Source organism: Vanellus vanellus (genome assembly GCF_965231255.1).
Source record: "Vanellus vanellus genome assembly, chromosome: 2".
Lineage (NCBI taxonomy): Eukaryota > Metazoa > Chordata > Aves > Charadriiformes > Charadriidae > Vanellus > Vanellus vanellus.
Window position 1 is genome coordinate 147,802,973 of NC_138906.1, and position 27,214 is coordinate 147,830,186.

The 27,214-nt window shown below is 36.0% G+C and overlaps 1 protein-coding gene across 1 annotated transcript in view; it reads right to left on the minus strand.

The window, feature by feature from the left end:
* Positions 1-27,214, minus strand: part of UBR5 (ubiquitin protein ligase E3 component n-recognin 5) — a 96,591-nt gene that overhangs the window by 51,027 nt on the left and 18,350 nt on the right. Inside the window, exons 2-14 of the mRNA XM_082499249.1 lie at positions 26,001-26,045; positions 25,424-25,505; positions 25,170-25,246; positions 24,253-24,372; positions 21,020-21,209; positions 18,653-18,812; positions 11,726-11,875; positions 9,566-9,777; positions 4,958-5,074; positions 4,768-4,878; positions 3,860-4,014; positions 1,824-1,941; positions 761-945 (exon numbers count right to left, since the gene is read on the minus strand). Of these exons, the coding sequence (XP_082355375.1) occupies positions 761-945; positions 1,824-1,941; positions 3,860-4,014; positions 4,768-4,878; positions 4,958-5,074; positions 9,566-9,777; positions 11,726-11,875; positions 18,653-18,812; positions 21,020-21,209; positions 24,253-24,372; positions 25,170-25,246; positions 25,424-25,505; positions 26,001-26,045 (1,722 nt within the window). The remainder of the gene's footprint in view (positions 1-760; positions 946-1,823; positions 1,942-3,859; positions 4,015-4,767; positions 4,879-4,957; positions 5,075-9,565; positions 9,778-11,725; positions 11,876-18,652; positions 18,813-21,019; positions 21,210-24,252; positions 24,373-25,169; positions 25,247-25,423; positions 25,506-26,000; positions 26,046-27,214) is intronic.

A 27,214-nucleotide genomic window follows, 5' to 3' on the forward strand; every position in this document is an offset into this window, starting at 1 on the left:
AGCCAGCCCAGCCATGTCCCAGCCATGTTATTTTTTTTTATTCTTCTCAACAAAACCAACACTTTAATGAAATAACTCCTTACTTGGGAATAACCATCCTAACTGACAAGGCTATACATCTAATGTTGGGAATGGTGCTGTGCTTCTTAAATCGGGGATTAGCTTTATAACAGTAACTGAACATTGACACAACATTACAGAAAATAAACATCCTTAGATATGCTTCATTTGAAGACAGGAAGAATTACTAGCTTTATACAGTAACCTGGAACTCTAGAACTGCTAAATTTTTTCAAGCTCTTCTTGAAATGGTTTAAATGTGTTTTAAGAAACATTTAACTGGCAATTGTCAACCCAATTTTTTTTATTTTTTTTCAAAGTAGGAAGGGGCTGAAACAGGTCTCTCAATGCCATGAAGAACGGCCAGAAAACAGTTAGTTCCATAACAAAACCACTTTCAGTTATTCAAATATAAAATCTTGGAAACTTCATGAAACACTGAAGGAAAGTCTTCATTTAATATTCCTTCTGCATTTCTCATTTCCATAGTGGTTTCACACAACTGAAACGCCTTTCCTGCAGTGAGCATTTCTGCACATTTAACCAAGTTTACAAGAAAGCTAGAATCTTATAAAGAAGGCAAAAATTTCAAACTGATAAAAAGCTGACCTTTCTTCTTTTCAATTTTTAATCAATCACTAAGTCAAGAGTATATCAAATACATGTTCTGTGAGTATGTTTGCGTGTTCTCAACACTTACTTTGCCTCAGTAGTTTTGCTAGCTTTCTCCATGTTTTTCAAGCTCTCAGGTGACCGAAGCTGAAATCGACAGCTGTCGTTCATGTTCCAAACAGATTCCATTAACACACCCACTTTAGGAATTCCAGCACTGATTGAAAAAGCAACTGCTCCAGCATGATAGAGGGGGTTATTTCTTAAACACACCTACAGATAGAAATATTTATTTCTATGAGAACAATGGATTATACTAACGGAAATCACATATGCATGCATTTTCTTGCTGACACGCAGTAGCCAAAAAATAAGAAAACTTATCGAACTAGATGAAGAAGAATGTCAGCATGATGTATCATGTACTTTGCTAGGAAAAAAGAGACTGTTGTGCAATTCACAGCTGAAAGCAAAAGCTTTAGCAATGCAACTGCTTAACGTATAGTATTTAGATGCTCAGCCACAAAAGGAACAATTCATCCAATAACAAAGACTCATCCCAGAGTTGATTAGAATGGTTTGGGAACCAAAAGAAATGTGCTCCCTGGGAAGAAGCTGTTCTGTCTCATACTAGTTCTAATACTAATCACAAAAAGAATCCTACACCTCTGTATCAGCTATTTGCGTTTCTGGTAAGGGCTTCAAACCAAAGGCCTATCCCACTGCATAAATAAATCACACCCAGGCTCTTAATATTGCAGGCACTTAGACGCCAAATCATTTACAAAGCTATGTGCTCTATTGAGTATTTCTATCTTTACTAATCTAATCGTATTTCTATCTTTACTTTCTCTCAAAATACAGAATAATCAGTAGGTAAGTTAAAACAGAAGTACTTTGTATGAATACAGTTTCTTCCTCCATGTTTGCAGCAATAATCATACTTGTAAAACAATAACAACACTAACAGGACACATCAATTTACAGTCATATAATTGAAACATACGATGTTAACGCCACATTTTTGATACAACTTCTATGCGTAACAACAATAGAACTTAATTTGTTTTGTTTCGTTTTGTTTTTTAAGAACAGACTGTAAGCTCATCATATAGCACTGTAAAAATGCCACTTGTGACAGGTGCACTTGCCTGGGTTCCAACAGTTATGTTTGGCATAGAGGAGATACCAGCACTAGATTTCGGCTTTTTATTTTTTGCTCTGGCCTTTTCTAGCATTTTCTTCCTTTGGCTGAAAGGAACTACACCCCTGTGAAAAAACACAGATTATTTTTTAAAAGGCTATGAAAGAAATGCTTTGTTTATAATTTGAACATTTTATTCCTTCTGTTTAACGTAGTCCTGATTAAACATACAGGTCTCTGTGCCACCTTCTCCAAAATCTCAAAGCACTGTAGAAATGATATCTTTTTCTATATTCACTCCCACTTTCCAAATTGTAGGGCTGGAAGGAGGGAGAGGGAGAGTACATAAGATGTCACTGCCAAATGGCTTTCCTTCCAGTCCAAAATGCTTCAAGACCCCCAGTCACAGCTTTCAAATTGTGGGTTGTCCCCTTGGAACTTGAAGATACCTTTCCCACGACTAGTGATAATTTCCAGAATTTGCAGTCATTAGGGAACAGGATAAGCTTTTTTGGTTTTGAGTTCTAAAAGCCTCGCTTTCTCTCTGGGGACATGGCTGAAGGAATCTAGGACTCTTATGACAGACTGAAGCTGCAAGAGGGGAAAAAAGGACACTTCTTTTGTAATCGGATCCACTCAGTTTAGCTGAAAATAACGCCTACGTACACAGTTAAACATGCTTATTATTTTGATACTTCATATTTTAGCCTGTGGGTTATAGAGTTAAGAAGCTTTTATTTGAAAATCTCCTTAAAGTTAAGTAAAACATGAAAAGCATCAGTCCTGTGCAACGCTGGAAATCAAAATCGTGTCCACTGTACTACAGACCATTGTAACTAAGGATATCAATGGTAACAGAAGCTTCTGTCTACATTGATCTGATTAACATAAAATCACCACTGCTGACATTTAACCCTTCTCAGAAAGGACATGCTGGTTAATAAATAAATTGCTTTCAAAGATTACATGTAAATGCTAATAAGTCTTTTTATATATTGCAATGATTACTCTAAAAGCAGTAAAAATGGCAGGTTCTAATAGTCAATCTCCAGTGTTATGGCTTATTAGTTTCTATACTAAGAGTAATTACTCTGAGGTATGTCAGCCATGACATAATGAAAGGGTCAAGAACCAGAGAGCTGTAATTTTGAGATTTGGGACTAGAAGTTAGAATAAATTATGGCTGTGTTTAAGTTTACAAGCCTAGCTACAATTCTACTTAAATATTTTCCAGAGAGTTATTAGAATTTAATGAGAAAGCTGTTTTAGAGAATCAATTTTCAGTGCTCTGATTTCCAACTCATCATCAAATATTTAACTCATCCATACCTAAAAGCTACTTGAGCTTTGGGCATATGTAATGCAACAACTCCTGACACACTGACAGAAATAACACATCCTGACAATGTATGAGTAATACTCAATGAATTTGCTCAAATTAGAAATTAATTTCAGAGCTCTTTGGGGAGTGTTATTTTGAGTTGTTGTTTTTTTTTTTTTACTTTATTTTAAAATAAGCTTGTTAATTATCAAATTGTTAGTTTAAATATTAACTAACATTTCACATTTTACAATGTTTAAAAGAGTTATATTTTAACAAGCTCCAAAGGGAGCATCTGATGTTATTTCTCCCTTCTTTAAGATTTGGATCACAAAGTAACAGGCCAAATTTTCCTAACAGAGCCTGACAGAAGAACATGGACCTCATTTGTGGGTAAGTTCGTTCCATATTTATAATCTGAAAAAGGCCTGAAAGGCATAAAGAAGGTTATTTTCTTATACCGCACAGTACTGATATATCTGAATACAAAAGCATTTATACACATCTCCTAAAACAATAACCTTATTCTCTTAAAGATGTTATAATTGGATCCAAAAGCTTTAAGCATTAAAGAAGAGAATAAATACACTTTAAAAAGGGAATCTAAGCTCAAGTGCAGAATTACAAGACTCAGCACAACTGTGGTTCACTATTTTTGCAATGCTCAGAGCCAAGGACACGAAGACATCCATGTGTTATACATAAACACAGTATTTACTTACCACCAATACAAGTTGTTCTCCAGTTGAGCACATGTATAAAGAGCACAACAATGTAAAGAAACAATCCGTTCTCCCTGAAGCTCTGAGTACGTCTGTGCAGTGTGTTCTAATTTAGAAGCTACAGAGCTTAAAGTTTCATCTACCCATGTAGCAACCTAAGGGAGAAGGGAAGAAAGGAACAGAGAAGGTAGGGGAAAAAAAGAAAAAGAAAAATTGCACCTTAGTTTCACCTTTAATGTAGTTTTTACGGGTTTTGAAAGGGAATTAAAACCAAACAAACAAGCACCAATGATTCCCTTTGGGATTTTATCCCCTACCACCTTAACACCTTCTCTTTCCCCAGAAAAGAGCTTTTCAGGATTTTTTTTTTCTTTATTTCCAATCCCCAACAAAAGCAAAAAAGGTAAAAAAAAGTACGGAGAGATGTCATAAAAACTTCAACAACTGTACGTACTTTACCAAATCAGTTTCATGTTCACTCTTAGTGGGGCAGAAAAGCATATTTAGATAACTTCCTTTACAGCACTGAAAGCTTTAATGCCCTTAGTTTTTCCAGTAAACAAATACAGACCATTAACAAGCTTCTCTATTCTTAAACTAGTGTTAGTTTCTACTACAACAGCAAAAAGTCAAATATTTCAGATAATCAGGTAAAACATATCTTCTCACTCTTTCAAGCTGTAACTCTGCCAGATTTTATTTGTTTTACCTTTTTGCATTTTTACAAAACACCAGTTGGGTTTCTGTTTTGGTTTTAGATCTGTCTAGATGAAAACAAGTGGAATGAATGAACAAATTAAGAATTTTCTACTACCGATGAAGCTGAAGAATAATCTTCTCTATAATATACTGCAAGTAACTGAAAAAAACAGCTTTGTCTACTTCAGCAACCAGCACACATCTCATACCTTGTTATTTTCAGTGGCAACAGTTGCTCTAATGCTATTTGCAGAAAGGAGCACTATCTTTTCATTGGTTAATCCCAAGAACATGGCTCGTGGATGATGTAGCGAAGGATTCTTTGGAAACAAAAAAATATTTTAGATATTCAAAGCACATAAATCATTCTGAAGGTAAACATTTAAAGGTGTACAGTACCTGTGCATTTCTGTAAGGCTCTGATTCACTCCACTTCCATTGATAGAGTTCTCCTTTACTGCTAACAGCCACGAGCTCAGAATACAGAGCTCCAATCGAAATAAACTTTGTTCCATCCTACAAATACAGAAATATGAAGTCTAAGACAGCAACATTATAAACGTATCCATAAATATATAAATGCAAAAAACTGAACTTGTAACTTAAGTTTTTTCAGAGTTCCCACGAATGTTGAACTTGAAAATAAAGATATACCCAAGTTTGTCTCAAGCTCAGCATGCCCTCAAAAACACACACACACAAAAGTATTATTGCTTCTGACAGAGTGAAGAAAGAAATAGATATTCTTTTCCTGAAATTTAGCAATAACTTTACAATTAACATGGACAGTTTATTAAGAGCTCCCACAATATTTTAAGACCACAACACTGCTCATAGAATATAAGATGGGAAGAACTCTTAACTTCTGACATTTAAAAAAAGTTTCCCTCTAAAATTCTGGCTTTTTGAAATGAACAAAAAAGCAACATTATTCCATTCCTAAGTATACTTGTGAAGTTATCTTCCAACTACCTGAGAAATCAATTATCAAATTCACTACCTCATCAATTAAAAAATTCTTATCTTTCACTTCTGAAGGTAAGTAACTGCAAACAAGATCAAGTTTAAAAAAAAAAAAATCAGCATGCTAGATGTCACATTAATGCATCATTATGACCTGATATGCTGGAAAAGCTTCTAATTAAGGCTTATTCTTCCCCCCGCCTTTTTGTCCTCTTTAATGTTTTCCCAGAACTCATATGACATCTTTCTACTACTGAGATAGTACCACTTTGCTCAACTGCTTCATCCTGTACCTCACCCAGATGTCGTAGGCTGTTTTCCCCCCTCTTAGACTGGGTTGCATATCAATGTTGCAGCAACTACACAACAGTTACAATCTCACTTTTCCCATGTGCCTGTTCCCCTTGCATTGAAGGGAATATTAAACTACAGACCTGTGAATTTGAGCGATTTCACAAAACATTTACTTCTGTTTACTGAGAAACATTTGTAAGGCCCGTCCACTTGCTGCTCCTCAGCAAATGCAGCTACAGGACAACCATGACCCTTCTAAACTTCTTTACTGGTAACAACTAAAAGTTCCCTTCCACTTAAGAGAGAATACAGCTTTTAAAAAATGAAAAAACAACTTAAACTAGTATAAAATCAAATGCTGACTTCTACAGCTACAAATCTGAAAGACAGGTACATGATAAGTAGTCTTCTCTGTAGTAGTTATCTCCCAGATCAGCATCTTTAGCTGCCTCTCTTAGATTACAACATAGCACATTTAAGCGATTCAACCATCTGATGGGAAACAGAACTCTTGTCAGACCATTTAAAGAAGCCCACCATCCAGTACATTTATCTGTCCCCCAAATTGAGAGACTTTTCTTTTACCTACAAAAGTTGACAAGTGGAAACACTTTTAGTTTCATAAATTTGGATTCACGCTATTTATTTTTACTATTTTCATGCCCAGAAGTGCACATTTCAAAAGGTGCGAGTGTGTCCTTGAATAACACGGGATCCAGTAGATCTCTTACCAATAGCTCAAAATGTTTACCAATATTTTGAAAAAGAAGAGAAGAGAAAGAAGGCAGCAGGAAATGACGGAAGCAATCACAAGCAATTCTCTTTTATACCCTGATAACAGGATCTAGAATTAGTTAAATCGTAAGAGAAATATTTTGCTCTGGAGGGCATCTACCAACGCAGCACAGAAGTAGCATGCATGCTACTTCAGAAGTTATCTGGCCTACTGCCTCAAAGTTAAGTATGGAAAGCAATTAATTTTTGCTCAAAGACAGTACCATTACGACCTTTAATGCTCCTAATATGTTTAGCAACTTTTTATAAACAGTTTTATACCATGAGCTCAACACTAAAGAGACTTGCCATTCAAATTTTTTCTGTCCCTTCCATCAAAATATTAGGAGTTGCGATCTAAAAATTAGGACCAATGCTGCATACACCTCCATGAGGCCATTGAAAAGACTAATGGCACAAAGATGCGTGAACAACATGACAGCTCTGGCTCTGTAACTGGAGTCTTATGTGTTCAACTATAAATTCTGACTTCAGGCCAGAGAAATTACATACTTAAAGATGATGCAGATTGCTGACAAAAATCTTAGTATCTCAATAGCTAAACAGAATATACCTACTTGAACAAACTAAAGGCTCAGCTTTCATCCAACTACAGTCTAGGAGGAAAAAAAGGGCCATACTCGCCACGCTATAGAGTGGCTCTGATACGCATGGCATAATGTTGATGCATGGCAGTGTGGACTAACAGCACTACAGTCCAACAAGATTTGAACTCTCAGAAGAATTCATTCATTGACTCAAATTCTTGAGCAGCTGATTTATCTTATTTCCTGGAGAAAAATCAATACCTATGCATCATGTCTCAACATCATTAGTCTCAGATTGTGTGTGAAATTGATGCATTCGGGAACACAGTTTTCCAAAAATTTCATCCATTCCTCTCAGGTTGGTACTTTACCTCCCATAAACACAAGTTAACCATCCTCATCGTGGACTAGTACAGTTCTGTCTCAAAGCTAAATGTCAAAATAATGAAAAATGAAGGAAAAATATTCGCAAGCAAGATTGTTTGCTTGTTTGTTTTTTAGTGATTCCTCATGTACTTTAATCTCTCCCCTAGCTTATTGTCTTTTCCATTAACATTTCAAGATCTCCTTTCCAATTTTCAAAACGGAAGAAACATCTGAACTGGCATCTCAGCTAAATCATCTCCCTCAGGATTTAACTTGGAACAATTTCTGTTGGAAATACCACCAACAAAACTTCAGAGCGGGCCTATCACAAGAAAGATGCAGAACAATTTCTTATGAATGTTCAGCTGAAGGACAGAGTGAAAAGTTTAACTATTTTTGGATAAAGATGAAAGGCCTTTCCAGTAAGACACCTTCATTTAACTGGCAGCTAGGGTTTATATGAGTGCATATGCAAACAGGTATCTTGGAAGAATTTCAGTATATTTAAATTGAACAAGCATGCAATTAGATATCACAGCAAGTTAATTTCATAAAAGATCCTCAATAAATGACGGCAATAATTGTCCTGAGGCAGGATCTCCTGAGTTTGCAAATAACAAAAAACCTCATGCAGGAAAAAAAAAAAAAAACAACAAACCAGCCCTAATTTAGTAACTAAGTCTGAAGGTCTGAGAGAAGAATGGGGTTAACAGGAAAAACATTCCTGAAGTAGAAAAGAAAGAGAACAAAACAAAAAAATGCAACAGTAATAATGGCCATAATGATGTTATCAAAACATAGCAGTGGAAATAAAAAAGATAAGTTAGTATTCCAAATCTAAACCACATTTATTCCTTGATGCTAAAACCCCTGAAATCTCTCTACCCAAGCTAGATGACTCTCTCATTCTACCATTATGACAAAGCAAGGGGGACAAAAGCTGTCAATTTTCACTGACACAGAAGTTCAGTGTTACTGGCTAAAAATACCCTAAAATCACACTTTAGACATAAAAGGTTTGGTTGGGTGAGCAACTATTAGGCAAACATTCTTTTTAGGTAGCTTCATTTCTCAGTTTGAAGGCCCACATGAAGATGATAGCTGCTGAAGGTGAGCTGCTGTAAGCATAAATAAGCCTCTAAATTCACCTCCTTCTTCAAGCTCTCTATCTATATTTAGTCTGAAAGGAAAAAAAACAGATACATAGAAAAAGAAAGCGTGACATATCAAAATAGCAACCTCGGAGATACTGCGGACAGATAGAAATGGGAACACTAGAAGGACACCCCAAGTCCATAAAGTTTGGTCTAATAAACATAGATTAACACTTCCATCCCTGGGAATTTATTTTTTTTTTGGTTGGTTGGTTAGTTTGGGTTTCGTTTGGTTTGTTTTTTAAAGTAATTTCCCCAAGCATCTAGGTAATTCATAAAGAAAATGACTACAGATACCCAGTTAGCAACATAGAGCTGGTGTTCCTATTATTCTTATATCTCATGTGGGAATTACTTCTTGCCTTTAAAATGGAATTAGGGTTACAAAGAAAACCAGCTAACCTAAGCCAAAGGGATTCTGAAGGAGCAGCCAATACTCATTTAAGTCATTGGTCAATTCAAAGCACAACTGCAAATAAATGTCAGCTTTCACTGTTGTTGCTAAAAAGCCGGATCCACTCAACTGAAAGTATCTCTGGGAATAATAATGCTAATCAAAAAAGTTTCCTTGATGAAGGATAGTTTAAATTGTTTCATGAGTTTCATATTGCCTATTAAATGCTTTGAGCACCTAAGTAATAAAAGAAGAGAAAAAAAACCCAAACCTTATGATCTATTTTCAAAACACATGGAGAAGAAAATTAAAACAGTAATAACAGAAGCACAGCTATAAGGGTGTAACTAGTTATTCATAATTTTCCTAAGTGCCTAATAAAGAATATGCTTCATTACATTATCTCACATAAACTGAGATGTGATATTCAAAAGGGAAACAGAGTACTTGTTTGGAAAAAACAAACAGATCTATTGAACAGCATGCAAATAAAATAGTAAAAAAAATTCAATACCTTATCTGGCCACCACTGCAAGTCTTCTCCTAAAGAAACAGGACTTTGAACTGGTGTATTCTTCTTATCCAGGTTTGGTTCCCCTTCCTTACTTGTAGAGCCTCTTTCATTATCAAATGAGGCTCCATCAAGCCACCTTCGTTCACGCAAACGTAAAACGGACTCACGTTCACGCAACAGCTCAGAGTCTCTCTCTAAGGGAAGAAGGAGAACTGGTATGCAATTGGGTCACACCAGTGGGATAAAAGTAAGCCACTCTCTAGTAAAGACCCTTCAGGATGCAACTAACAGCAGTTAAATCTACTCACACAGATTAAATTAAAGTCCTGACATGCAACATTCAATATATTAACCCTTTCAAGCATATGTACTTTAGAATTACTAAACATAAACATAAGCTAGAAGTAAAGAAGTTTTGTGCACTTTAAAAAATGCTAAAGCATTTTCACTTACATCATAAGAGGCCAAATACATTTAACATTGTAATTTGAAGTTTTATAGTACAATATGCAGAGTTTTGTAGTATTGTTTTATCAATGTAGTAACAACAACAACAAAAATCTAAGTCTATATAGTCTGTGAGATATCTTTATGCAAACCAAAAAGGAGTATTTATTAGAGAGTTTCACAACAACTTTCCCAAAAACCAGCAATTTGAAAAGGTTAAACAAAGCAAGCATTAAAAAAAGCTCTTTTATACATGTTTGATAATCCAACCCCTTTTGTTTAAAGCAATATTCCATAGGACTGGATTTAATAAATTAAAGTGTATCTGTTTTGAGTAGATCAAATGAAAACTTTTGAAAAGTCAGACAAGTTTTAAAAAGGATCCTTGTAGGAAAATGTTCCTTACCAAAATGCTTCCCCTCCAATTGGCCTACAAACTGTCTAAAGCCAGTACTCTGCAGTTCGCTCATGCAGATAAATTTTTTAAATCAGGTAATCAAACTAACTTTCCAAGAGTCAACTATGCATGGAAAATAAGGGTTATAAAATTCGTGGTAACGTCTTATATAGAATAACCTTAGGAAAGGAAAAAAAAGGAGGAATTTAGAAGTAGTTATGTCAGATGCTGAATATTTGTACATGCACATAATGCATTTAACCTATTAAGAACTTCACTTATGCTCACAAATATCAACTGGAATTACATGTATGAGATGACCACATTATTATATCATAGTTTCAACAAATTATGCCAAGTCTTGGGTCTTTTTCTGTATTAGACAAATGGGAAAGTTTTTACATAAGCCAAACACGACAGCTTGTCTTACAGATACATTTCATAAAGTACTGTACTTATTTTCTAGCAAACATCACACTGACCCCTGACTAAATTTTGTAACAGGAACTTACATGTTCAGCAATTAATATACTAAAACATGTTCATGAAAGGCAACAAAACTCCATTAAACAATCAATCACAGCAGAGGTTGGATTAACAGTTTGGAAATACTCTAGGCATTTGCGCAACAGCTTCAAAAAGACAGGAAATTGCTGCATGGTCTGTTATAAATCTTTTAAGTGTAATATGCTTAAAAAAAAAAAAAAGTAAAATGCCTTAACACTGCTCAAGGAGTTTTTTTTTATTCAGCTGTCAATAGTTCTTATCCAACTACAAAAATGCTTCCAAAAAGTAAAATTTAGATTTCTTCTGCCTCCTTACTATCTAAAGATCCTCATTTAATAAAGGTAACTTCTGTCATGGAACAATTAAGAAAATCTGAAGAACAGTGAACAAAGAGCAACCCAAAAGGGGAGAAAAAAAAAAAAAAGAAAAGATTAAGAATGCTGCGTGTCAATCGTTACTCATTTTTGAGCCAAATTAAATACTTCTAACGCAATCTATGTATGTAGGTACTTATGCTACAGTTTACAATAAACGTACATGCAAAAATTTTATAACACCTTGCAACACCAATGATCAACAATTAGATTTAAAATACATGACTATCAAGGTTCTTGTAGAACTTACCTGCTAATATTCAGAATTCATTAATAATTTTGATAATGAGTAACAGACTATTTCTCCACTCTTTATTTGATAACATATCACAGTCTACTTTCACATTAAATCAAAATCTAAACCACCAGTGTGTACTACCACTAGCTTTTTCCACAGCAAACTACTTATTACAAAGAAAAAAGGTGCAAAATTACCTCTGGATGAGCCTAGCCTGGAAAGTGATGAGCGCCGAAAGGATGGATAACCAAAGTAACTAATATCTTCTGAAAACATAGCATCAGCATCAATAATGACACTTGGGTGAGCAGAATGTATGTCAGCATCCAGAAGAGACATAAGATCCTCTATAAGAGGAGACAAGGGTCTTAAGTGAATAATCAGCTACTTAAAACATCAGCTAGAGAGACCATCAACTAAACAAATATCAAAACAAAAAAAATCCTACCTATTAATTGAATTTCTGCTCTTCAGATTCACCAGTGCAAACTCATGTGCCTCCTATGCAACCACATTTACAATCAAGCTTGGCAGACTAGTGAACAAAACCAGCTTCCCTACAAGAACCGCTCTGTCGCTTATCTAGCCACATTTCCCAAACAAGACTTGCCCAAAATGCATTTTTCTGTAATCCAGAAATTCAAACTTTAGCCTGTCACTTGAAAGAACAAAGAACTAGAGTAAAATAGATATATACATACATGTTCACACACACTCATGCGTGTAATGCAGAACTCCAGAGATGACCTAGAATTAAGTCAGCACAGAATTGATGGCGAAAGCTGGCCTTCACAAAGCCATGACTTTAATGCCAAAGACTGTACGTTCTCCATGGAACGTTTCTTTCAGAGATTGAAGTACTTGTTTAATTCACAGGCTAGTAGCTTGCAGCTCTCAGTACAAAGCTTTAAAAGGTAGCTACATTAAGAACAACAACAGTTATCTGGGAAAAGCACCATTTTTTAATACCATGCAATTTAAAAAAAAAACCAAACCACAACCAAACCCAAAAAGATGAACTTAAATACTGTGACTGCCCTAACTTCTGTGTTAGAAAACTTGAGCTTCTCTGAAGTGCTGATCATCATTAAAGTGTAAAAGAACTTCCTTCCATTTACTGAACTATAGCTACTATCCACACACAAAAGAGGCTACTGAAAAGTCATGTAATTTATTGAAGTCCAGACTGACAAGACAACTAAACCTGACTACCATCTTGCTGCTACAGAAAAGACAGTCCTACTTCCCTCCTCCATCCCTGTGGCAGGCACCTCTTTGAGGAAAGGTGGGATTTCAAAATCTACAACTAGAGTATTCACCTGGCTTGAAATAATACTTCATAGGGTATAGAAGTACAGTGGGAAGCGATCTTCAGACTGACTTAACTGGGTAGTGAAAGAGAGCTCCAAAGGTGGTGCCTCACCACACGCAGCAAAGCTGAATGGACCCTACTGCTTCCAAAGGAGAAGTTTTACCCCTTCCCAAGGCTTTAAAATCTGACTTAAAAAAAATCAGGTTCCCCAAATTAGGTTTCAGCTAATCCATGCAGGCACACAAACCTCACCACCATGCAAGGGAATGGCAGGCTAGCTCCTTCTGGCAGCAGGACAACCTCATCTGCTTAAACCACTGGTGAAGGTAACATGAGGCTATGCACAGAGTTTCCTCCTTCAGGAAACACAGAAGGGGCACATACAATTTCAACACATCCAGGTCTCAGCCTTTATCTCAGCGCAAGCATAAAACAAAATAGTGGCTAGAAAGCAAGGTTTGAAGTTAAATAAAAGCATTCTTAACAGTAGGAACTGATTATTACAGGTCTTTTTCTCAGTGTCTGGTATGAAGCAGAGGCCGGGGGGGGGGGGGGGTGGGGGTGGGTGGGGGGTGGTGGTGTGTGACACAGGACAAAAAGGAGAGGGTATCCAATACCAGAAAAAGAGTCAGAAGTCCACACTTCTGTACAGCCAGTATTAATTCACTTAACTGTTCCACCTACTGATGCTGAAAGTGTTAAGAGACTGTCACATCCCTGCACATCAGTATATTCATCCCTAAATTTCTAAACTCTTATCTCCAGGAAATGTAACTCATACCAACTACAACCAGCTGTCCCCAGAAAAACAGCACTGTAACTAGTGAGCGCTGTGGATTTCAAAGCAAGACCTGCACCAATGCTTTTTGCATTAAGTAAATAATCCACTCAAGAGTAGCCTATGCTTCCAAAAGGACACCATATGGGACTCAATGGTTCATGCATTACGTTTTAAGAAGTTATCCATGACAGACTGCCTGGAAATCCTAATAAAAACAATTCGATTTGGCAAACAGGATCTGTCTTCCTATAACACTTCAGATCACTCAGAGTGGCCTTATCCTGCCTGCTGCTTTATTTTTTTTTCCACTGGCTTTCTGCAACTATAAACCAGCAGTACACCTCACCTTAAGAGTGTCAACTTGTAAGTACCAACACAGCTGAGGCTCTGTTGTATCTCCCAATATTCATGTGCTGCTCCTCCTTCCTCCTCCCACATCCACCACCACCATCTTGCCCTAGGTAAGCTCCAACCTCTCTACAGTCAACCAACCAGTTTTAATTGGTTTTGGTCACTATCCAGCCAAAAATTGCAAAAAACTTTGATCTCTTTTTAGTAACAGGATTAGCCAGTACAGAAAAGAACTCTCTAGCCTCATTCAAAACAGACAGTATGAGCTTTTTTAAGGTAAACTAAGACAGAAATCCTCTTGACAGAAAATACACACTAACTTGTCACACACACACACCCCCACACACACATTCCACCATGTTAAGCATCTTCAGTTTAGCTGTATTTCCAAAAAGGAAAGTAAGAATTCAAGCCATCAGACTTAAGAACCAAAACTATGTAGTCTTTTGCTAAATGTGCATTAAGATGAGTGAGAAAACAAAGCCTTTTCTTACCCTCTTATTTGAGCTTCAAATCAGATTTTAATTTTCTTCCAATATTTCTGTAAGAGATCTCCCTTCTTCTATTTTCTATTCAAGCAAACAAAGGTGCTAAAACCAGTAGGGATAGGAGCCAAATCCACTCCCCTTCAACATCACTGGAATTTTTTTAGTGCTGTGAAAACACAGATACTGCAAGGCTACATCCAGTTTAAGAATCCAGGAGAAAAAAACATTCTCTATGACTTTATTTTCCTGCTCTTCAGAAAAATCCCATGGGATGATATCATTCATTTTCTGTGTTGTGTTAGACCAGAATCAGACCACACCCTTCACATTTAGATGTGATAATTCTGATCAGCCTATTTAGGTAAGAACATACCTATGATTCACTAGTAAATACCATTGAAAATTGGAAGGAAATAGATATTGAAAGGAGAGCAAAGAAAAAAAAAAAAACACCACCAAAAAAAATCTCACCAGTAAAAAAAATCCCAAGTTTCAGTATGGACATAAGCAGCAATTCAAGTACTGAGAAAATTTTTGTTTTCAATAGCTCCATGTGTAGCATTAGCACTGGATTTATTAACTGAAGGCATTGCCTAGATCAATTCCAATCTCAAGTTGAGCTCGCATTAAACCTTTTCCCTTAAGGGGGCAATCATTAAGTTCTCTCCTCTCTTCTCAGCTACATACTTTTATGAAATATTCAAGCATTCAATGTCTTCAGTATCTCCTCCTCTTTCAAGTTTGGATTAAATTGGCATAAGTGTGACAGTGAAGGGAGAGAAACATGTATTTTAGTTTCCTAGGAAACCATACTCAAACAGAACTCCAGAAATCATTTCTTGATAAGGTATATTTATTCAAAACATTGCCCAACTTGAAGTTCATCTTAAAAAAAACAACAAAAAACCAAAAAACAAAACACAAACCAAACCCAACCCACAAACAAAGAAAACCAAACCACACCAACAAAACCACAGAAAAAGCATCCACCTGATTGCTTTCCCCAAAGGCAAGCCACTGAACTGATCCTACACTATGCTCTGGTTCCCATCCCCCCTCACTGCAAGCCAATACAGTAAGCGCTGCTGCAATACCAGCCCATCTCTCTTCTCTCCTCTTAAAAAAAAGCTTTTTTAAACAAGCTTAGCTCAATTCCAAAATCCAAAGTAGTCTGGATGTTGCTAAACCTATGATTCACAAGTCCCACTAGCGAGAACCCACTATATCACGCAGAAGTTACTGAGCACACATCTGAACTATACAAACAACAAAATATTTTAACTTATACAGAATCGCTATACAGAAGATTAATAGAAAAAAAAAAAAAAGGCCAGAGGAAGCCTCAAATACAACTTGATATGAGCTGGAAAATTAATCTAGAGACCTTCAACTCTTTTCTATACTAAGTAATCTTGTTCTATGTAGTTTTTACCTTGACTATTTTCCTTATGTACTTGTTATGTATCAAATGAACCCACATTCCTCTCTGTTAATTAGCATAAAACAAAAGAAACAGGACTAGATTAGAGAAGTCAAAATCAAAGTACATAAGGGTCCAAAAACAAATATCTAAGAGACACATATAGAAGGCAATCTGTACAGAAAAGTAAAGTTCTGCTCTTCACTTAAGACATTTTGAAGAATTCGGGGAGAACAGAGACATGTTTTTTGTTACTGTAAAAAAATTCAGATGCATAATGTTTACAATACTAATTGGAATTATCACAGTTGATATATTAATGAAATTATGATGTATTAAACAAGATTTTATTAGTTTCATAATGGTTGGAAAGTATCTTAGAGGTTTTTGTTTTGTTTTTTCTTTTTTTAATTTTTAAAATCAAGTGTAAATTACTCCTAGTGTTTTAAAGAAAGCTTCTCTGTCTTGGAAGGCTTAGAGGAGTAACCCCTAAATTTAAGGGTCAAAAGCAGCAGACATGCAGAAAGGAGAAAGTAAAAATTAGCATATGCTCTTAATCAAAATGCAAGAGCCTCAAAAGTCCGGAGGCAAAAGCAGTCTTGTCATTTGCTTTTTTTGTGCTTGGAAGGAACAAAATCAGAAAGCATTAAAGCATAATTTGACATAATTCAACAACAACAAAAAAAAAAAGGTAGAAGTTTTTTAACTTTCAGAATCATTTATAAAATCTTGACTAAGAATCAGAGCATCCAGGAGAGAGATGACAAAGTGAAAGCAAGAAGAGTGCAAAGTTTCTAGAGCAAAAGACTTAAAAAAAAAAAAATTCTACGTAGTTCTGAAAGACAGAATATTGGTATTTTTCTAGAGACTTATAAGCAAGTTTCTCTGGCCATCAGATTTTCCTGAAAACTAGCCTGCGTGGTTATGTTACACAAGCAAGGACTGGTAATTTGTACTATTTAATGTAGCAACAGTAGAGTAACGACAGCACTGACTAGGGTTCAGCCAGACTTTTCCTACTGTTTTGATCACATCCAGATATCAAATTAATTCATTTCTGTGCAAACTCATTTTTTGCTCGTAAAACTGAAATGATTTAAGACAAACAGAGAAGACATAGCAAGTTCTACAAACTAAAATTACATCTTTGAAAACTGGAGTTAGGACCTATCAAGTTTCATTTCAGTTGTCATCTCCATGTCTTTCCCCACAAGAACAGGGGAGGAGTTAGCCCAGTTTCTATGTGGGGTAAAAGAAAAAAGGAAAAAAAAAAAAATACTAATACTAGGAGGTTGCAATCCCTTACAGGAAAAATTAGTCTAAACCAAGTAGAAGCTTTGAAAATTAAGGCAAGGACAAAACTGTTTTCTGGACAGCGAAACTCTGCATAGTATTTTAACCTATCTCAAATACAAAAGGCTCTGAGATTGTAGCACAGGCACATTCAAAGTTGTCAGACAGTCCCTATTAACTGATCCTTATGATCTCAAGAGGTACTAAGAGAATAGTTAATGCCGTAGAAAGCTGGTTAGTATGGTTAAAAGGAACTTCTACTGTAAATGGTTACTAACAGTGATTTGTCTTCTGAAGGCTGATTCTGGAGGAATGCATTCAGGTATGCTTAGAGTAAGAACTCCTGCTTTGAATACTTGGAAAGAGTTTGGAGAATTTACTTCCTCCAATGCATCTGTCTAATGTTATTAAGCTGAACACTAAAAAACAAGACTCAAATTAAAGATTTTTCATCCCTTTCACCAGCGGATTCTTGATTCTACAGCAAAATAAAGAAGCTTGACAGATGCAACTAAAACTAGAAGAGGCAAAATGAAATACAAAGCTTTTGCTGCAGAACAAAAAAAACCTTTGTCTCATCACATGATTGACAAGATAAAGATGGAGGAAGCCCATGAATCTTCCTGGTGAACCAGATGAGCAGAAAAGAAAACATTTATCAGAAAAATATCAAAACGTCATTTTGACACACAGAAAGAAAAGCTAATATGTAGTCAGAGTTTAGATGTGTTCTTTTCATGCAGTGTACCTAACACAAACATTAGATTTGGCTGCTATGTTTTCAAATATGTTTACTCAGCAAGAAAAGGTTACCTAAATTATTTAGCCAATGCAAAAGATGACTCAAAGTCTTTTATAAAAAAATCAATTGTATGGGACAGACAATAGTTCAAAGATAGGTAGACTTCAATTACAGCATTTTACTGGTATAGCCAGACTACTGCAGCATTTACAAGGGGAGCAGGAGATGAAGAATAAATTCTCCACCTAAGTGTAACAACTGTAAGCTGTTTTACCCTTATTGAAGCAATTTGATTAAAAAAAAAAAAAAAAGTTGTATAATTTTTGCTCTGAAAACTGCTGCATCTTAAGAATATATGTTAGTAGCAAAAAACATTCAAGTCATCAGAAGGTTTTAGAATTAGCTTTTATAAGCAAGCCACACAGCAGTCTCAGCATCTCGTTGAGCAGCAAAATACAGATGTAAGTAATGCCGATGTTAAAAGCCTGGGATCCTAAAAAAAAATAACTTTCATGCCACCCACAAACATGGTCAACAGTTATTCTTCAATGCCTAACCTAATCCCTCAAGACATCCCAGTGCATCTTTTGTTTTGCACATCTTTAGACTTTGCTTCTATAAGCAAGAACTGTCTTCGCTGCATACCTCGCACAGCACGGAGCACGCTGTCAGTGCTTAAATACAGAAAAATAAGAAAACCCTGGCAATATTCTTATCAAAAGTTGCAAGATACAAACCTCCAGGAAGATACGATTCACTTGCTGTGTCATCCCCATCATCTCCATCTTCATCATCACGACTCAACAAATTATTTACAGCAAGATTTACATCAAGATTTGTTCGCTGGAGCTCCCGAATAATAATACTTCTGGACTTTCCTTGTAAAACAACTTGTGCCTGTAAGAGCAGAGTATAATTGGTCATTCTCAGCTCACCAACCACCACTCATAAGAAAAAGAATGCTTAATTCTAAAGTAAATGTAATAAAAACCAAAAGTCAATCACAGTACATACAGACAAAGGCTCACAGATTTTTCACAGTATCCTGTACTAGACAGTCAGCCTTCTCTCAGTCCAAGTTAGGCCACTGAATTCCAACTTTGGCACTAAATTTTCTTACAATCCACTTCTTGAAATGTTTAATGATGTAGTTAAAGGATAAGCAAAATCTGCTTTTGAGAATGTTCTGTGTGTTTCTATAAAAGTGCTTAAATTTACTATATCAATCAACAGAGTTTTGCAATGAACTGCAATCAACTGTACACTTCAATCCCCGTCTTTTTGACACTGGTTTCTCTTTGCTTTGCTCTTCAATACACAACCACCTTACTTCCTCTGTTTTTCTCACCATTCTGTTTCTAAAGGCTTATCTTCAGCAGTTTCTGCAACATTTAGATTTTTATTAGCAAAGCGTAAATGCAGAAAAAGCCTTCCGAATGTGAAACGGGTGCAATGAATGTACAAAAACCAGAAGCATTCTGGTCTATTCCACTAACCCTAGGACTCAGAGCATTTTGGTTTTTTTTCAGACAGACTACTCTACTGAATGCCACAGAAGATGACAGAGTTCTGGAAGATCACAAACTGTGTGAAGAAGGTAAGAAACCAGTACTGAATGTTTTTGTAACACAGTAAAAATCAGGCACCAGTTGACAAGCAAAAAAAAAAAAAAAAAAAAAGGGAGGGGTGGGTGGACAAACGACACTTTAATAGCATGTCAAGGTTAACTTTTTGTCATAACGTTCTATGCCAGAAGTTTACAGATTTTCAAGACACAGTAGAACCTATTCTATATAGACCAGCTGTTTCCCATCCGTCTGCTTTAGAGTTACCCCAAAAATGTGTTAGACACCTTCCGTTTTAAAGGTAGACAAAGCATGCTATTTTTTTTAAAAAAAGCAAAAGATCACAGCAAGGGAAGCAAAGTTACAATTTAACCAACAAACTATACATTAGATAACAGAATGGAACTGTGTGGACCAAGAGATATTAGCCTGTTTTTCTCTTTCATGTAAGGTATCAAGGACATCAGTAAACACTCTCAAAAAACCTGGAGGTGAATAATGAAGTCAAAACAACCCTACCACTCCACAGTTGAAAGAGACCGCTTGACGTCATCTAACTACAACACCTCCTGAAAGCAAGGTTAACTTCAGAGTAACGAACACCTCCAACATCTTGCCTCTGTGAAGGCAGAAGCCCCCAGCTTTTACTGGGTTTTGAATTAAAAAAGAGAAAGGAACTAGGAGTCAGTCTGTCATCAGTGGGTCTGTAGATACCTTGTCCGCTAGCCCCTATCTCAAGGCAGTCAAGCTGTAGGCCGTTCAAAGCATGCAAGCAGACTACCTTTGACCTAGCAACTAACATTTGTATTCCAAGTGTAGACCAGGCAACTTGTTTTGAACTAAGAATTACATGCATTAACTAGTCACATATTTTGAATGTATTATTTTTTTCAATCATGGAGAAAAACGTTGTTTTAACAAGCTCCACTTAATCACACAATGCAAAGTCTGTCAGCTTATTCAGGCTTTAGTACATTAAGAAGCAAAAGCAGAGCAATTTATACCCAACATTCATCAGTTACATTTATAAAAAAACATAAGTAGTGGGGGCCATGAATAAAAATTATTAGTATTTTAAAGAGATTAAATAGGTTTAATGTCTTTCATTTACATCTAAAATGGATCACTCCTTTCATGAAACAAGAAAAAAAAAAAAATCATCAACCTGCCCCCCTTCCTTATACTCCTTCAAGAAACTTAACTTCATTAGATACATGCTTGATACGAAGCTCAAATATTTTATTTGCTAACTACATCTTCCACCTGCAAATGAACAATGCATGACATTTCTCATCTAGATTAAACACATACCTTGCCTTAGTGGAAGCTTGGGAAACGAAAATTCTAGAATCCAAAAAAGGTCTGTCACTCACACTAGGCATTTAAGAATAAAAGCAATTCAGCTAGAGAAAGTCAATCTTTTCAATTATATGCCATTACTCCTTAGAGAAAATGCACTACTATTACAACACATTCCTGTTCACATGCTATGAGCAGCTCTCCAGGTTTTTGGCAACAAGCAGTTTCTAGCTCACATACCTGTGAAATGAGTTCCTCTGGAATGACTGACGCTGGAATCACCGGTTGTGGTTGACTACCCAGCAGTCCAGATCCTCTATCACGTCCTGTGCGTATAACTCTGGTCTGCCTTCGAGAATCTCGAGCTCCAGCAGATGATCTCCCAGAAGATCCTCCTCCACTTCCACCAACCCCTGAACTCCAGCGACTCCTAGAAGATTTAGATTATAATATTTTTTTTAATATAGCAGCATACCTGGGGACTACTTGAAGAATTAAGGCTTTAGTTTTATTACTAGTAACTTGTAGACAGTCTCTGAAAAATACTGCAAATTGACCTCACAGACAAACACTATTAAAGTCTCTCTCAAAACTAGTAAGAACAAGAGCACCAGGCAATCGATAAAGTTCTGAATTACACAGAAGAAATATAAAACAGGACTCCAACTGGAAGTTGCACTCTTTCCTACTCATGTAGTTGTGTGGATGTATATATACAGAAATACATGCACACACCACTCCCCAGAGTTTCCACAAGCACCAGAATCAGCAGTATAACATCTAACACTTGGCTGTTAACTTCCTGCTATAAAAGCATATATACAACAGCTTCATGGTTAGTGCACTCCGTTAGACAGAAGGCCACTATGCTCAGATGGGTCTTCTAAAATTTCTGAGACTTGATTTACACTGAGAAATTATTTAAGATTATACTGAAAAAAATCAGTCTTTACTGCAAAAACAAATCTTACACTAGATAGTTCTCTGATCCTCATGGATCTTTTTCAAGAGATATTCTACTCTGGACCTACCTCTGTTGGAGAAATCAATATCAACTGCATACATCGCAAAAACAGGCCTAAATTGACTGAACAGTGTTTTCATTTCTATGAGTCAGTATCAAAACAAGGGAGTAAAAAGGCAGCAATTTGTAGAAAAAGACAACTCACCATCATTACAACTTTCCACTAATCTTAACACCACAGAACTGCATCAATTGAATCTGTTCTGGACTCAATATTCTGTTGTCATGAAAGGCTAAAACACTCTAGTTTGTTCTTCAAGGTTAACTAAACTTTGTTGTACAAATCTACCTTAAAGGATTCTGAATATGGTATTATTGCTATTTAATAACCAGTATCAGCAGAACTTTCCTGCTCTCAACCACCCTAATCCTCAATCTCCTTTCAAGAAAAACATTTAAAATGAGACAAGAAAAAAAGGTATGTTCTCTGAAACAGTATCTAATAAATTAATGTTAAAAGTATACCACATGTATTTAAGAAAGAATACTTGTCTTACATTTTATGGCTTAAGTTGATTACTAACATCCTGCTCTTTTTTTTGTTGTTCTTTTTTCTTCCTCCTGACAAGACCATGCAACCACAGAATAACTCAAGTATCTGCCTAAGACGAGGCCCTGTCACATAGACATCTACATTTTCAGGATTCTAGCCAGCAACCACACAGATAATGACAAGACAAAAAGCAATTCAAGGATGGCTTTAGGAAGTCTTGTCTCATGAGTTAGAAAAAGAGTTCTAAAAAAAAGATACTACTGAAAATGGAAAAAAAGAAAACCCAAACAAAAAGCAACAAAACAAGCCCAAACCAAAGAAGAATGTGACATTTTAAATAAAACAAGCCAGTTAATCCGTTTCTAAAAGTGGGAAGGGGGCTGAGGGGAAGTTAAATTCTTCCTACACAACAATTCCCAATTCAACTCTCAGCAAGGAAGATGTGGGTTTAAAGAAAAGGTTAAGTTATTAGATTTTAATACTTAATTACAGATGCATTCTCTACTTTAGTCATCTGACAATTAAAACCTTCTAAATTCATATAATAATTCAAATATTCCAAGTGTGTCCTAACTTGGTTCTGTTATATAGAGAAAAAACCCTAAGGACACAGCTATTCCTATTAAAGCTGCCTAAACCTAGAGTAAACATTAATACTGAAATCTTTCTGCTCGTTTCTGCTCATTCACTAGTTTTCCACCTCTTTCCACTGCCCACTAGCATGGTAGCAATTTTCTAAGTCCAGTGATCTAATCTAAGGGCTCTGCAGTTTGAAAGTTTTTAGACTTCTTTTATTATGTTCAGTATTCCCTTCATTTAATAGAGCAGTTTTAGGGTTCACTGCTACTCTACTAATTCAGCGACTTTCAACTACCTAGTTCTGAAACATGCAAGGGAAGAAATTAGGAGCTCTTCAGGGTTGGTCTCCCAAGTACATAGCTTCAAACAATTTTAACCAGTTATACTCAGGTAAAAATAACAATGAAAAAAAAAAAGTCTTACACTTCCCACAGTAAGTTTTTAAACATGACAATACCAGTTTGCCTTTAAAATTTAACACATGGATTTTAGGTTCAGATGCACAAAGGTTTCACAAAATGTTTGGGGGTATAAGCGGGTGGATTATCTTTCATGCAACTAAGCCCCAACAAATCCACTTTCATGGAAAAGCTGTAGCTCCTCCCTCTTAACAAATAATTCACATGTAGAAACCACAGTTTATATACATAATTCCCCTTACTACGGTTAGTAACCTTAGGAAGCAGCACTGTTCAACATGTCTTACAAAAGCATATAACGAAGAGTTCACTGTGATTATGTAATGAAGACTAATTTACATTGCTATATGAAGGGACACCATCAATTTCAAAGCTAATGATAAAAATATTGAATCTGTATAGTATATTTAGTACATAGTACAATTTTAAAAGGTTCTGAGCAACAACTTTTTCCAAATGTTCCTTTCCTATTACTACATATAAGACACCAACTAATAAAACACCGTTCATTACTTGGGGCAGGGGAGAGGAAGGCACAATAAAAGTGAGCACACAAAGGTCTGCAAACATAGGTAATGAAGATTCTTCCTGCATAAATGCACTCATTTTACTTTATGCTGCTAGCTTATCAGGGTTTAAATTGATAGTGTCCCTCTAAAAAAAAAAACACCTGCTTTTCAAAATCAAGGAACTAAAAAATGTTCAGTAAAAGACAACACAGCCAAAACCAAGTTATTCTTCACGCATATATGAAGAACGCTCTGTATCCTAGGTACTGAAGGGTCACTTGCATATCTGTTATTTTAACCAAGTCAGTAAAGTTTTATTATACCCTACCTACACAATGGCTGTAATTATACGTTCCCTTATACATACTGCATACAATTTATATATGTGTATACACATATACTCAAATATGGAACAAACAGATTGCAGCCTCAATCCTATCAAAACTTACCCAAGGGTGTTGCCTGCCAGTCTGCCCAGAGTTTCAGAACCAGACAGAAACCATGGGGAGTCACTAGTCCTGCCTGGCCTGGATGTCCTTCCTGCCCCTGAGCCACTGCTCAACTTTGAACTGAAAGTAAAAGATGGTAAATCAGTCACAAAACAATCCCAAATGGGTTAAGAACAAAACCTGGAATCCCAGGTCTAAATTCTCAGGGACTTAGTCTGGTAACATACCAGCTTAAGCAACACCCTTGGGGAATATTCCAAGCTAATCTAACTGTATAATAAGAGGTACACTGCAAAAAGAAAGTGGAAAGCATGCCTAACAGATCTTATGTACATTGGCTACCCATAATAGCACAGTTGCAAATACACATTAAGCTAATTAGTGATTTGAGTTAGCCACTGCGCTAAGTTTTCAGTTAGCGTATATGTAGAAATTGTAATCACCAGGTATTCTATCCATAAACCTGAGCCTGGGTATGCTACTTTGATATTAAGAAGTGGTTTACATTCAAATATGAACCTTTAAATAGTCCTATTACGGGGGACTTACCTGGACAGAAGATAACAGGTCTAAAATGTGAGCCTCTCCAGATGGGACCACTTTCAGAGTGGATTTTACATGAAGCTTAACAATTTAACAGTGTCTTTCATAAGGATTATTTTTAGAAGGGTGTTTCTTGAAGTTAAAGAGATCCTGTCTCACTTCTTTTAGAATCACATCTACTATTTATTCCTACACCAGTTTGTCAAGCTAGGCTGTTTGGCTGCATCACCATAACCATTATGTATCTACTCAAAGTACCCATTCCAAAGGCAATCTAGTTTAAAAACAAACAAACAAAAACAAAACAAAAAAAGCAGTAAAGCTGCTTATCCAGTTTAAAACAATGATTTAATATGAAGAAAAGCGTTTCTTACCCATCATTATTATCAGGTTTACCCAATTCCAATCTGTCTGGTTGAACTGAAAAACCAATCCTGCAGACTCTACCATCCTATATTTAAAACAAGAAAACCAAGTGTCCAAAATTGAAATGTAAGACAAGTTACAGAAAAAAAACACAAAGACAAGTCTTCAATTACTGAAGAATGTTGATCAATTTGATGTTAGAATAATGAATTTTAACTGTATGGTTTCAGGTTTGTTATCTGAGCAGATTTAAGTAATTTACCTCAAGAAGAAATGCAGCATGATTTGGTCCCACCACACACTGTTTAATAGTGGCCTGTTCCAAAACATTCAAAGGGGGGTGGCTGAAAACAAAAAGTGAGCATAAATAACATTTTTAAACTTTTAAAGTCTGAACAAAATAAAAAACAAGTGGTACATGGAAGGAACAAGATGCAGCGACGGTTACCGATATAAAAACATTCAAGAATGACTAAACGTGCATTAATTGAAGCAACTATGATGTATTTTTGGTCATTAAGCACAGAAAATGTAGAACAAAACCTTAAAAGGTGATAGAGTTTTCATTTTATTTGAACAGCAGTAAACAACAGGGGTTATATACTTCAAATTAAGGAGTCATTTCATAAGAAGGGTATTTAATATAATTTGTCATAGCTGAAAACCTAACATTTTGTTCCCAATATAAGAACCATGTTATCTGAAGCATTTCTGAACTTTAGTATTAGTAGTATTGAGGCTTTCTAGGCTATATCTACAGTGCAATCATCTGCTTCTTGTCGTTGCTAGCAAAATTGTACTTTCCTAAATTATCTACAGCAGCATGTGATATGCCTTACCTGTTTAAATTATATTTGTTCAGCTTCTCTGAAACTTCCCTTAATCTGAAACAAAAAGAAACGAAGCTGTTGTTTGAAAGACATCCTCCACAGTACACAACATCCACTTAAGCAGCATATTTACGACATTATGAGAACAACTCACCACCACATTTAATGAAGCTTGACAGAAATACTACTTGGTGTTGGGATCCTGTATAAGAACCGGATGGTGTTCGGCTTCAAATCAGGTTTTTGTTTTGGAGGTGTTTGTCTTTTACTCTCCCACCTACTGTCCTGCCACAAAACCTGTATTTTCTTGATTTCTATGTGTTTTAGAAGTCACTATCAAAAAGCACTTACTCCTGTCTTTTTACCACCGTTTACAACTTTACACACAAAATAAGCAGATGACGTAATGAGCATTAACTATAGATATACTTGTGTTTCCTTGTATAAGCTTGAATACAGTATCCCAGAGCAGACAGAATTATTTTCTAGGAAATCCAAGTAAATGGCACATCAGAGCCAAAAATATAACAGTAAGTTCCTCAAAACAGAAAAGACAGGAAAACAGATGCACAAAAGCCACCATCAAACAGGATGAACAACAAGCTTTGACTAGCAGAAGAAACAATCCAGAGAAAGTTTGCTATCTATAGGGTTATGGAAAACATCATATTTACTGAAAGGGAAAGAATGTTTCCAAAAGTACTTCTCTCTCACTTTCATGGCACCTCACCAAATGGAAGATCAGAACCCAGAAAAGGGCCAACCCACAGATCACTTCTGCTTAGAGGGTATGGTGTCCAAAAGTGGGAAACACAGTAATTTCTAAGGTAATTTCTAATCCACTTAGAAAAGATCCTCTCCAGGCAGCAAAGATACTCTCATAATATCAAGTAGGCATTTCAGGTAAAACTTGAGCTCCTTTCTTCCCAAAGATGATGAGCAATCTGAAAAAGCCCCTAAATAGCTTCCAATTTTAGTTAGAATATTCACATTACACTAAGATATAGAAACAAGGTAAGTCCTGCAAAAATAATACAAGGTTTTCCAAATTCAGGAAAAAAATCCCAAGTTTGGTACTGTGTTCATCCTAGCACTCCACAGATCTCCTTTCTTAATCAGCAACACCTTTCTAAAACTAACAAAAGGGGACACACACCAGCACTGTCTTCCTCTGTCTGAACCCATGTCTTTAAACCCTTTCTTTTTACTTGCCTTACTTCAGT